The sequence below is a fragment of the Sciurus vulgaris genome (genome assembly GCF_902686455.1).
Source record: "Sciurus vulgaris genome assembly, chromosome: 2".
NCBI lineage: Eukaryota > Metazoa > Chordata > Mammalia > Rodentia > Sciuridae > Sciurus > Sciurus vulgaris.
In genome coordinates, this window is record NC_136462.1 from 124,192,220 (window position 1) to 124,203,976 (window position 11,757).

The 11,757-nt window shown below is 49.9% G+C and overlaps 1 protein-coding gene across 1 annotated transcript; it reads right to left on the reverse strand.

Moving 5' to 3' along the window:
* Positions 1-102: 102 nt before the first annotated feature.
* Positions 103-10,662, reverse strand: SH2D7 (SH2 domain containing 7). Its single transcript, XM_079129381.1, has 6 exons — positions 10,338-10,662; positions 8,871-8,960; positions 5,572-5,737; positions 5,110-5,316; positions 3,311-3,997; positions 103-1,835 (listed from the first exon to the last, which is right to left on the reverse strand). Exons 1-6 carry the CDS (start codon positions 10,511-10,513, stop codon positions 1,785-1,787), a joined length of 1,377 nt encoding a protein of 458 aa, XP_078985507.1. The 5' UTR covers positions 10,514-10,662; the 3' UTR covers positions 103-1,784.
* Positions 10,663-11,757: the final 1,095 nt, after the last annotated feature.

An 11,757-nucleotide genomic window follows, 5' to 3' on the forward strand; every position in this document is an offset into this window, starting at 1 on the left:
GAAGCTGTGTGAGTAGTGGGTCCAAAGGGCTCTGTCCCTGTCTGTCCCTGGGTTTGAACACCACCCCATCCAACCTCCCCAATGACATGGAATCCTCACTGGTGTATGTGACTCCTAGTAATAAAACACTCTTGTGTCCCACACACTCGGTGTCTGCCAACATTAGGAAGTGTTCAGTGGTATCTGTTCTGGTCCTTGAAATCCCACTGAGTGCCTTGCCTCCCAAGGTTATATGCTGCCCTCTCGCTTCAGGCACTGACTTTGGTTCCAGAGCTGTGCCTTCGGGAGGAATGCGTACCACACCCATGCCTCATGTCTTCCAGTGAGCCACAAAGGATAGGGAGGAGTGTTTCCAGTTCTCTCATAACAATAATTCTGGCTAACGTTTGTGGAACACCACTACGTGTGAGGCTCAGGGCTAGTGCCTTTGCTTTCGGCTCCTCCTCCCAGAGTAAGGACTTATAGCCCTGTTTTTCAGAGGGGGAAGTCACATAGCCAAGTGCCCCTAAGGACAGATTTTTCCCTACAAATGTGCACCGAATCAAATCTGCCCAGGGCCTGTGATGGGGAGGAGAGGGCCCTGTGGTTTTCTACCTGGAGATGGTCAATTCTGGTCTCTGCCTCTACTGGAGGCAGTGCAGAGGGGGACAACTGTCCAGTTGCTCACCCTTATAGAGGTGGGGACACATGGGTGACGAAGGATTTAGGAGAAAACAGGAAGAATCCCAGGAAGAATTAGCCTGGCCTAAGGGAATAACCAGAGCAGGAAACCTGAGTGCTCTGTGTCCAGACCTGGTGACTAGGCAGGGCCCTGAGGGCTCCTTGGAGATAGGGTCACCAGGTTGGAGCTGGGTCTCATGGGTGGGGTCTAAGAACCACTCCAATGGTCAGGACTGGCTGAAGGCAGAGAAAGTGAGGGTGATCTGGTCACATAGGGATGGCTACTAGGTAGCCCTGTGTGACCACTGGCTGATTCCAGATGTCACCCAGCAGTGAATCTCAGGCTGACCCTAAACTTGACCCTGTCATACTAAGAATTATCTGCTTAAGCCCTGACCACCTCTGTGGTGCCAAGTGGCCTACTCCTGTCTGGGCCTTAGTTTCTTCATCTGCAGCACAAAGGGATTGGACTGGGTACTTCTTAGGATCTGCCCAGCTTGCACAGTGAGGTTGGAATGAAAGCAGGATACAGAGAAGAGCTGAGGGGCAGTTCTTGGGAGCCTGGCCTGCTCCAGGGTCAGAGCCATGGCCTAGAGGATGGGTCTTTGTAACCACATCCCTGGCTTCTTGCTCTGGTCCCTAGGGAACAGAAGCAGAGGATGTGGCTCCTAGCCCTCCCCTCTGTCCTGCTAATAGGTCCTTGAGAAGGGGAACTGGTTTTGTTCTCAAGAGCAATTGCATGATGTCACTCAGTCAGTTAGGAAAATGTCTGTCCTGGCGCAGGACCTGCCACGTTTGGCAAGTGGGCTGAGGTACTGAGCCCTCTGCATGTTCGTCTCAGAAATAGGGGCACCGACCCCTGCTTTTGACCAGTACCCATTCTCTGGCCTTATTTCCTTCTCTGCATGGACTGGAGGCACTGGGGAAGCAGGACACAGACAGCAGCTGCAGGTGGCTAGAAGGTCCTTCCCACCTCTCTCCAGGTAGATAGACACCTATTTTGTGTCTCTGAGCCACTGGTTGGGCTTAAGAATCCGAGGGCCACCTGCAGGTGAGCTGACAGCTTTGCAATAATCCCTGGCATAGCCTGGATATCAGGAAACTCACTGGATGCCAGGCCCTCCTCAGAATTTAGCCTTCTTGTCTGTGAAGAAGAGCCTCCGGAGCTTGTCAGGCTGCAAGGAAGGAGAAGATGCTGGCACCTGAGGGTCCCCAAATAGGGGAGGAAAGACCCTAGCTCAGCAGCCCATCAACACTGGCCTGGGGTTGGGGGCCCAAACCCAGGAAATGGAGCCATATTGGAATATTGATGATTGCTTCCACAAGCCTTTCCCAGTGCCTGAAACTCATACCTTCAGCCCTCCAGTTTGGGCTGAAGGATTCACCCTCTTCTGACTAAGAAGGGAGAGAGGAAGGAGTATATTAAAAAAAAAAAAAAAAAAAAAAAAAAAATATATATATATATATATATATGTATATATGGTAAATAAAGCCCAGCTTACCTCCCTGAGTGTCCTTGTCTCCCCTAACCCCAGTTCTCTACCCCAACTAGGGCCTTGGCTCTGCACTGGTGAGGCAGACTGGGGGAGGAGTTGACCTAGGGCCACTGGTTTGGGAGAAGATGGGACAGCAGCCAGCAGACATGGGATGTGGCTTCTGAGGTCCTTAAAGGACAACCCACTGCCTGGCCCAGGAGGGTCAGGACCTCAGAGGCTGTTATGTGTGGGAACATGGGCTCAGCCTTCCCTGAGGGAGTTGCTAGAGGGGTTCCCTGGAGGCCTTTCACCTGAGATCTCAGGGTGTCTCTCAGGGTTTCTAGTGCTTGAGCCTGAGGCTGTGCCCAGGAACTCTGGTTCCACCGTTGCCAGGTATAGGCAGAATGCTGCTGGAGCTGAGGACTCGGGGACCTGTTTTGCTTCCCTGGGAACCCTGGACTAGCCCCACCCTGATCACATTCCTCTGCTCTCCTGATCCCCACTTCTTCCTCTTTTTCCTTATTAGAAACCCTCAGAATTAACAGCCTTATTCACCAAGAGCCTTCTCTGTACTATGTCCAGACCTTGAGAAGATGTGTAGCACTATACTTGGGCAGCTGCTGTTGGATACAACCAGAGGATCAGCCCATTTTACAGAGCAGGAAACAGAGATCCTGGGTAGGGTTGCCAAACAATATAATGCCCAGTTAAATTTGAATTTCAGATAAATAAGGAATAATTGCAGTTATTTGAGACATACTAAAAGTATTTATTGTTTATCTGAAATTCAAATGTACTTGTGTACTCTATATTTTATCTTGTTAACTGACAACCTAGTTGCCATGGAAGTTATCTTGCTCAAAGTTACAAAACTAGGAGTGGCTCAGCCATGACTGAACCCTCAGAGCTCCAAGCCCCCTCAGTGACAGAGAGAGGGGCAGAGAACCTGGTCTGCTACAGAGAAAGCTCCTAGATGGGCATGGAGGCTCCCATCTTATACCCAAATCAAGCAACTGCTTCTCTCACCACTCTCTCCATTAGGTGAATGTCGGGGTTAGAAAATTCTTGACAACACAAGTGTTCTGACTTGCCAGTGCCTAAAAGCTATAGGTCCCTTACTATCATCAGGTATTCCCTAACGGCAGGTAGCCACCCACCCCTCCCATGGAGCTCACCTTGTGTGTTCGTCCAGTCTCCTTGCTCTTGGCTGCTGGGATTTGCTCATAGGTGTTCCCAGGCTCTGGGAGCCCTGGGGTCCCCAAGATCTTCTCATAGCCACAGTCCATGGGCCTTGACAGTTTGCTATATGTGGGACTGGCCCCAGAATGTGGAGGCCTGGCTGGGCCACTCCAGCAAGCTGGGATCTGCTCATAAGGACTGCCTCCTTGGTTTGGTGGGTCCCTGGCCTCCTGCAGGAAGCCTGCTGTCCCAACAAGCTCATAGGAATCCGCAGAGCTGCCCTGGGAGCAGGACTGAGCCTCGTGGCCCTGTTTCAGAAAGCCCTGCCTCCAGGTAGCAGCCCGAGAGCCCAGGGCCTCAGAACTTGGGGCCAGAAGGAACCCCCAGGAAGTGGAAGACGCTGTAGGGCCCTGGTCTGGGCTCACCCCAGAGCGGGCAAGTCCTGGGTCATCCAGTCTATTCTGGTCTCCATCTGAAGGTCTCTTCAGAACCTCCCCACCTGGGGAGCAGGCTTGGCCATCAGCTGGAACTGGCCCATGCCTGGCGGATGCCTCGGTGCCCAGGCCTAGCCGTGCCTGGTTCATCTTCTTCAGGTCTGCATAGATGATGTCATTGGGGCCTGAAAAAGACTCGTCCAGGAGGGAGGTGCTCCTCTCAGGGAGTGGGGGTACTCTGATGGGGGTCTGGAGAGAGAAGGACAGAGAACCTCTTAACAGGCACCCCATTGCTAGGATGCCCTCAGGTTAACTGGACTTTCTCTCATAAGCTAAGGCCCCAGTCTTGGTTTCAGTTCACCTGTTACATGCCAGTGTTGGGATGTGACATTCAGGGTCCCTGCCAGCTCTCATGCTAGAGAACTCCGATACAGTCTTTACCTTGACATTTAAGGCCTTGGGCTACCAGCTCAACTCCCCACCAAAGCTTAGTCACCCTGTTCCTCCTGCCTCCAGTGTGGTCCACTGATACCTCAGAACCCCTGAACCCATCTACTCACTGCTGTTCCCTCTCAGAGTGGCCCACCCCCAAGTCCATCACTGGTGTATCCTTTCAGCAAATACTTAGTGAACACCAGCTATGTGCCAGCCAGTCTTAGGCACTGAGGACTCTAGTGAGCAAGACTAGCCCTTGGGAGTTGACATTCTAATCTGGAGACTGGCAACACAGGCTCTATTACATAGCATAAGGAAGGGCACTTTATGTACTATATACTCTACTAATTTATCACAATATAATGTGGCATCATAGCACAGTCAGTGCTGTGAAGAGCAGAGAAGAGAGAGGATGGCAGGTGGGAAAGTGAAGAGTTTCTTCTGTTCAAGTGGGCCTTTCTGGGAAGGGACATTTAAAGAGAATGGAATGCAGCGAGCGTGGGAGCCCTGAGGTATACCGAGGGAAATCTGAGTCCATCCCATGGGGTGCTGTGAGGCAAAACGTACTGGCCACAGGCACCCCACTCTACAGTTTACTAAGGTATTTTAGGTATTTCACATCCATTCTCTCATCTGAGCTTCAGGAATGGTAAACTGAGGCGCAGAGAGGTTGCATAACTTGCCCAGAGTCCGTGAGAAAACAGCCAAGACCAGGCTTGAAACAAATCCCGCTGGTGGGGGCAGGCCCTGGCATGGGTGAACCCCTGGCTGGTTCCAAGCTGGGCCTGCCTCTCTCCTGAACTGGTACCCCCCACCTCTGCAGCTGAAGGAACTGGCCTGCATGGCCTCTCAGGGCCTGACTGTGGCATGGCACCCACATCACTGGTCTAGCATCCTCACCCTGGGCAGCCCAGAATCCTCCTCACCTTCATGCTTTCCTCCTCAGAGGGGTTCCAGGGACTCACATCCAGACTCTTCTTTGTGTGCAGGAAGGAGATCTGGGGCTTTACAGAGGGACAGGGGCTGGCAGCCTTGTTGGGGGTCACTGTGGCAGGTGTGGGTGGATTTTCCAGGCCCAGGTTGGTCTGGCGGAGGCCCAGGGTGATGGCATCATACAAATCATTGTCCTCCGGCTGGGGGCAGTGGGGACACAACAGGCTTGTGGTTACACACTCCCAGCTGGCAAGGACTGAAACATTGCCACCAGATTCCTGACCTTAGATAAAATTCTGCCACACTCTCCCCTTTTCAGAGACCATGACCCCACATGGAGTACCCCTTAATGGCAATAAATAGGGAAGGTGAGAAAAGGCACGTGTCCAAGTGATGGACACCCACACCTGGACACCCAGCCCCTCCACCCTCACCTAGGGAAAATGGGTGCTTACCCGAGGGCAGGCAGCAGCCAAGGTCTCCCCAAAGGGCTCGAACTGCACTTCCTGGTAATGGCGCACCAGCTCAGTCAGGGTGCTGTGGCTGAGGGTGTCACCTGAGATCAGGTATCGACGGTTTCGGAGTTGGTTGATGACAAAATGCCGGCAGCGATCACTGCCCCTGCACACAAACACGGGTGGTCTGGACTGCTGGCCGTAGGCAGCTTGGCTTTGGCCTGGGGTCCAAGCTCCAGGCCTGGGTGCAGGAGAGGGGCTCCAGCTCTCCATCCAATGCAGACCTGCCTGACCTGGGGTTACCCTTCTGTCTTGGAGCCAGGGAGTGCTTCTCAGGGACCTGGGGAGAGGTTTTCAAACCATGGGGCTCTGGGGACCTGGGAAGTGCCTAAGCTTCTCTGGTGGAGTCAGGGAGGTCAGGGTCAGGACTAGGGCAGGCCCTTGGTACAAAATTTAAAGGGGCACCAAAAAACTCAGTCATCAAGGGAACAAATAATGCAATATTTTAGATCAGAATGAATGCAAAAATCCATAATGTGCAAAATATCAAAATTTCAAATAAAGATCCAAACTTACACCTTTACAACTCAGCCTCAAACTAACTGAAACCATGGGTTTCATTTCCTACCACCCCCTTCAGCCTATAAAGTCCTGCCTTTTTTCTTTTCCTTTTATATGAAAGAATAACTGACAGTGAAGTGTACACATCACAAATGTGCAGCTGGATGAATTTCCATATAGGAACACACCCAAGCAACTGCCATGTAGATGGAGGTATAAAAACTCTCCAGCCCCCAGAAGGCTGCCTCAGGCTCCTCCCTGTCACTGCCCCCATGGCAGCCACCGTCTGACCCCACCACCATGATTCATTCTGCCCTTTATGGAACTTCATAAATGAAATTATACAAAATTTCTCTTGTGTCTAACTTCTTTCACCCAATATTATGTTTTCTGGGTTGATTCACGTCTGTGTTGAATTACTTCCCCACACCCCCCCCCCATTTATGTGCAGTATTTCATCCAGTGAAAAATCCAGTCTACTTACTATATTGACGGGCATTTCATTTATTTCCAGATCTGGGCTGTTATAAATACAGCTGCTGTGAATATTCTCATTTGTGTCTTTGGAGAATATACCTACTCCTTTCTGTTGAGACTATAGCAAGGTGTAGAATTGATGGGTCAAGGGTGCACCTGTACCTAACTGTGCCAAATCATTTTCTAACATTGTTGCCAAGTATGAGAGCTCCAGGTGCTCTGCACCATCACCAACTATTTGGTGCCATCTGTCTTTTCACTTCAGCCACTCGTTGTGGTTTTGTTTCCCCAATAACTAATGATGCTGAACATTTTTTTTCATGCGTTTAGGGGCCTTTGGATATTTCTTTTTGAAGTGCCTATTCAAGTATTTTGTTTTTATTTATTGAATTGTCTGCTTTTGTCTTATTTATCTGTGGGAGTTCTTTACATATTCCAGATAGGAGTCCTCTGTTACCTATATGCTTTGTAATACATAACTTCCCCAAGACTGTGCCTTGACCTTTCCTTCTCTTAGTGGTATCTTTTAATTGTCAGAAATTCTTAATTTTAAGGGAATCAAATTTCTCAAAGTTTTATTTTTACGTTTAGTACTTTTTTGTGTTCTGTTTAATCTTTGCTTATCCCATTTTCAAAGGCATTTTCATTTACCTATGAAAATAACTATTTTCTTCCAGAAACATTGTTTTGCTTTTCTCTTTTGGATCTATGAGCTGTCCAGAATTAGTTAATTTTTGGACATGATATTAGGTAGGGATCATTTTTTTCCATTTGTATATCCCATTGCTCCTATACTAATTATTGAAAACAGGAATTGCAGTGTGTCTCTTGTAAATCAGGTAACCAAACATGACTGCACTCTCTTCTGTCCCATGTCTATTTGTATTTCTTTGAGTGGCTCCTTTTATCTCTTTCATAAGTTGGCATTCTGCCTAAGGTCTCATTTGAAGGAAAAAACTCAAAAACAAAAACAAAAACAAAAAACCCCCACACACGCCAGACACAGAAAAAACATTTGAAAACTACCAAATTATACTTCAAAGTGCCTAGCATAGTGTCTGGCACATAGCATAAAAATAACTATTTTAACAATGACTAGCATTTATTTAATCTTTATTATATCCCATGCACTATGTCAAGCACTCTTAAATGTATCAATTCATTAAACACTTTCAACAATCCTATGAAATAGGTATAAGAATATTCCCATTTTACAGATGAGACAAGGGAGTAAGCAAAAGAGACTTATTCAAGGTTGGGATTTGAACTGGGGCTGTCTGGGTACTTGGTAGTTTGGAATCAGAATCTGAGGCATTTGAAGTTTGCCCTGTAGCCCTGGCCTCCTTCCCTGCCTAGGGGAGCCTTCTCTCTCTTTTGCCTTTCCCAACCCAACCTATCTTTGGGTCAGGATTCAGTGTTACTATCACTGACTTTGTCCTTGTCCCCTTGCCTCTTCCTTTCTATCCCCACAGCCCTACCCTAGCCCAGATCTCAAGTATCTCACATACAGCCAATAGCATAGGTCCCTGCCACTCTGACACTTTCAGCCTAGGCTTCCTGAAGGATAAAATGGGCTTCTGCCCACATCACCGTCATAGTCTACAGAATTAGCCAGGCATCCAAGGCTATCTTTTTTTTTTTTTTTAAATTAGGGATTGAACCCAGGGGCCCTTAACCACTGAGCCACATCCCCAGCCCTTTTTATTTTTTATTTAGAGACAGGGTCTTGCTAAGTCCTTAGGGCCTCGCTAAGTTGCTAAGACTAGTCTCAAACTTGCAATCCTATCTCAGGCTCCTGAGCTATTGGGATTACAGGTGTGTGCCACCACTCCTGGCTTCAAGGTTGTCTTGAACTGTCCCTTCCCTCCTCTCTGGGCGGGAACCATGTGTCTTGCTGCACCTAGCCACTTGTGGTTCCCATAACATCCTGTTTTTGTGCACATGCAGTTCTGTATACCAGAATGCCCTCTTAAGCCTCAATCACACCCTCCTTTCTGCCTACTAAATTGCTGTTGCTCCTCCTTCTGGGTTTGATGCTCCCCTCTGGGAGGCCTTCCCCAGCCTCCCTTTGGGAGAATGTGCTCCCCTGGCCCTGCTCCTCACTGAAGGCTGTGGATAGTGCTGCTCAGAAAGTGTCTGTTGAGCACTGTTGAGTAATGGATGAAGGAGGGAGTAAGGGATGCAGGGCCTGGGGGAAGTCAAGCAGTGTGGGCTATTGGACAGGCTGGTTCCGAGAGCCTGAGTCTACCTTCCCCTCTTACCTGTAGGACAAGATGTAGCCAGCAGCCCGGTCACTGAGTCGGATGAGGAAGGAACCAAGAGCTTTGTCCCTGAGTAGTTGCTCCGTCTCCCTGGGCAGAGAACATGCCATTAGCTGGGACCTCTGCCCAAATAGTAGCCTAATCAGCCTAACTTAGACCCTAAGGCCACATCCTTGGGCCCAGGGCACAACAGGCCTTCAGCCCTTGACAGAGGACATCCTCTGGTCTTTGAGTCTGCAGCCTCTCAGGGCTACCTGGCGTCTGCCCTGGCTCAATTGAGCAAATTCAAGACTCAGTCTGGGACTGCATCAAGTTCCTGAGGCCACATGCACCTCCTTTCTCCCTACTGCAACCTCACCAGCAGGGACACTAGCTGCAACTCAAGTCACACTCTCTCCACCTGATGGCTGTGGATCAAGGACGGATCCATACAGCTGGAGATTTTTAGGTTGAAGGGATCCTCCCCTCAGGACCACGTGTGCAGTGGTGTGAGATGTGCACTACACAAGAGTACTGCAGGGAGAACATGCTGCTATGCCTCAAGCCTGGTCACAATAGCAGCTCACAGGGACTCACCACACCCCCCTTCTTGTCCCCATAAGCCCCAGGCAGCTACAGATATTTCTACATGGTGCCAAGTATTTTGGAGGCATGGTGGAAAATTCCAGCTGATTTCTGGTTTGGCAGTACATAGCCCAGATATTCCCTCACTCATTTTCTCACCAAATACTTAACCAAGGGCGGGCTCGATTCAGGACCAGCTACATAATTTGCAGGGTCCAGTGCCAAACGAACATGCTGGGCCCCTTGTTCAAAAATTATTAAGAATTTCAAGATAGAGACAGGAGAGCATTAAAGTGGGTGGAGGTTCCTCCTGAGCACAGGGCCTGTGCAGTTGTATAAGTTGATGCCATAACGCTGGCTTGGCTCTATGCCAGGATGTACCGGGACCTGGTGACTGATCAAATGTCTTATTCTTTATCTGATGCTTTGGCTACTTGGGGATCCAGCCCAACTGTAAGGCCAACCCCCCACATCTTGGCCTTTATTCCTAGGGTAACAGTGCACCAGAGTTTGTCTGGGACAGCCCATTTGTGACAATTCTCCTAGCTCAGTTACGAATAGTTCCCAGTTTCGGTGACAAATGATATAGTCCTCTAGCCATCCATCCAGTTATTCAAAGTGGGGCTGAGTGTGTTCTGCTCCCACCTGGCCTTCTTTCAGCCCTAGCAACCCTAGACATGAGCGGTGGTCAATCCCCCTCGTACATAGCCTCTCCCTCTGCCACAGAATCAGCTACCAGAGGGTGTAATGCTCCTTAGTCTGTTCCTCCATCCTCTTCCTTGCCTGGGGTCCCTGCCTAGCACAGGGAGAGGGCAGGAACCAAGGGTTCCAGAATGCTCAGGCCACACGCTCAGCCCAAAGGGGCTGTGGGCTGTGTAGCCATGTGGACAGGGGCAGTCTTACTTGCGGGTGATGAATCCATGAAACCAGGCGGGCAGGGCACCATTCTGCAGGATGAAGGGGGCCTGTGTCTCCATGAACCACTTCAGGGCCAGCTCCTGGAGCTCAGCCAGGGCCTGACTGTCCCCTGTCTCCCCAGGCTCCCTCCCCAGGCTGAGCTGCTTCAGGCTTCCCTCCATGCTGGCAAGCACTGAAGCTGCAGTAGAGCCCAGCCAGTCTGCAGGCCTCTATATCTGTCTGTGCTCTGGCTCATTTGCCTGAGCTCCCGACCGCCCACAGTGCACAGGAGCCCTATTGTCACCTCTGGGTGGTGGCTGGCTCTCCTCTCTGATGCTTTGTGGCAGGGCACTTTGGCTGGCTGGAGTCACAGAGGGGAGGACGACGATAGCAGCCCAAGATAGGTAGGGGCGGTTTCCTGGCCAGCAGATGAGCTCAACCTCCCCTCAACCTCTGGTCTTTATCACAGCAAAAGACCAGACCCTGGCTGAAGTCCACAGCATTGTCCCAGTTAGCAAAGCAATGGATTTAAACTCTACATATCCTTCCCTCATGGAGACCAGTTGTATTTTGGTGGGGGAAGTTCTGAGCTGATTAGTTCTTCCTTCCACTCAAGATTTATTGATTGTCTACCATATGCTATGTGAATCTGGGTCCTGGGAATAAAGTAATGAACAACACAACAATCTGCCCCCATGGCATGTACAGTCTAAATGCTCTAAGACAAAGGGAGAGGAAGACACCAGAGAGCACATAGGCCACACTCCTTAGGTAGAGGGTCACTGGAGGGACTCAACCTTGCCCAGGAGGTGACAGTAGAGCAGTGAAGGGGGAAGCCAAACAGGTACCTGGGGGAAGAGATGCTATTACCAGCAAAGGGAAAAGCGCTTGCCACCGCTATGAGGCTACACATTGCTGCAGATTCCAAGGAACAATGGGGAGCTCATGTGGTTGCAACAAAGTTGGAGTAGCTGGGTCCCCAGAAGGGCTGGGCTAGGCCTTGGATAGGAAGTTTTGGAACAATGTAGGGCCATGGGACCCTTTGTTCATGTGAATATCCCTGATCCCTAATGTGCTTCTGATTTTCACAGCAGAAATTCAGGCTGGGTGGTCATGGAGGCAGCAGATGTTTCAATCAGTTAACCCCAAGACCTGGGTTAGAATCCTACTTCCATCACATACTGACAGGGGGCCCCAGGGGAATTACTAAGTTGTTGCAAATATCTAAATTTCCTCATGATGGGAATAATAAGCACTTTCTAGACTCTAGGGTCACTATGAGGACTAGATGAGAGCATAATGGTCAAGAATGAAGGAACATTCACATAAATTCAAAAAAGGCAGAATCAATCAATGGTGATAGGAGTCAGGATAAGTTATCATGGGGAGGTAATGACTGGGAAGCGGGCAAGGAATTGCCGAATCC

Bases quoted from the DNA above. Each gene is read 5' to 3' on its own strand.
- SH2D7 (XM_079129381.1), bottom strand. From the start codon at position 10,513: ATGGAGGGAAGCCTGAAGCAGCTCAGCCTGGGGAGGGAGCCTGGGGAG. The intron at 3,998-5,109 runs GTGAGGAGGATT...TTCTCTCTCCAG, and splicing joins CTGAGGAGGAAAGCATGAAG to ACCCCCATCAGAGTACCCCC. The intron at 1,836-3,310 runs GTGAGCTCCATG...CCTTCCTTGCAG, and splicing joins AGACTGGACGAACACACAAG to CCTGACAAGCTCCGGAGGCT.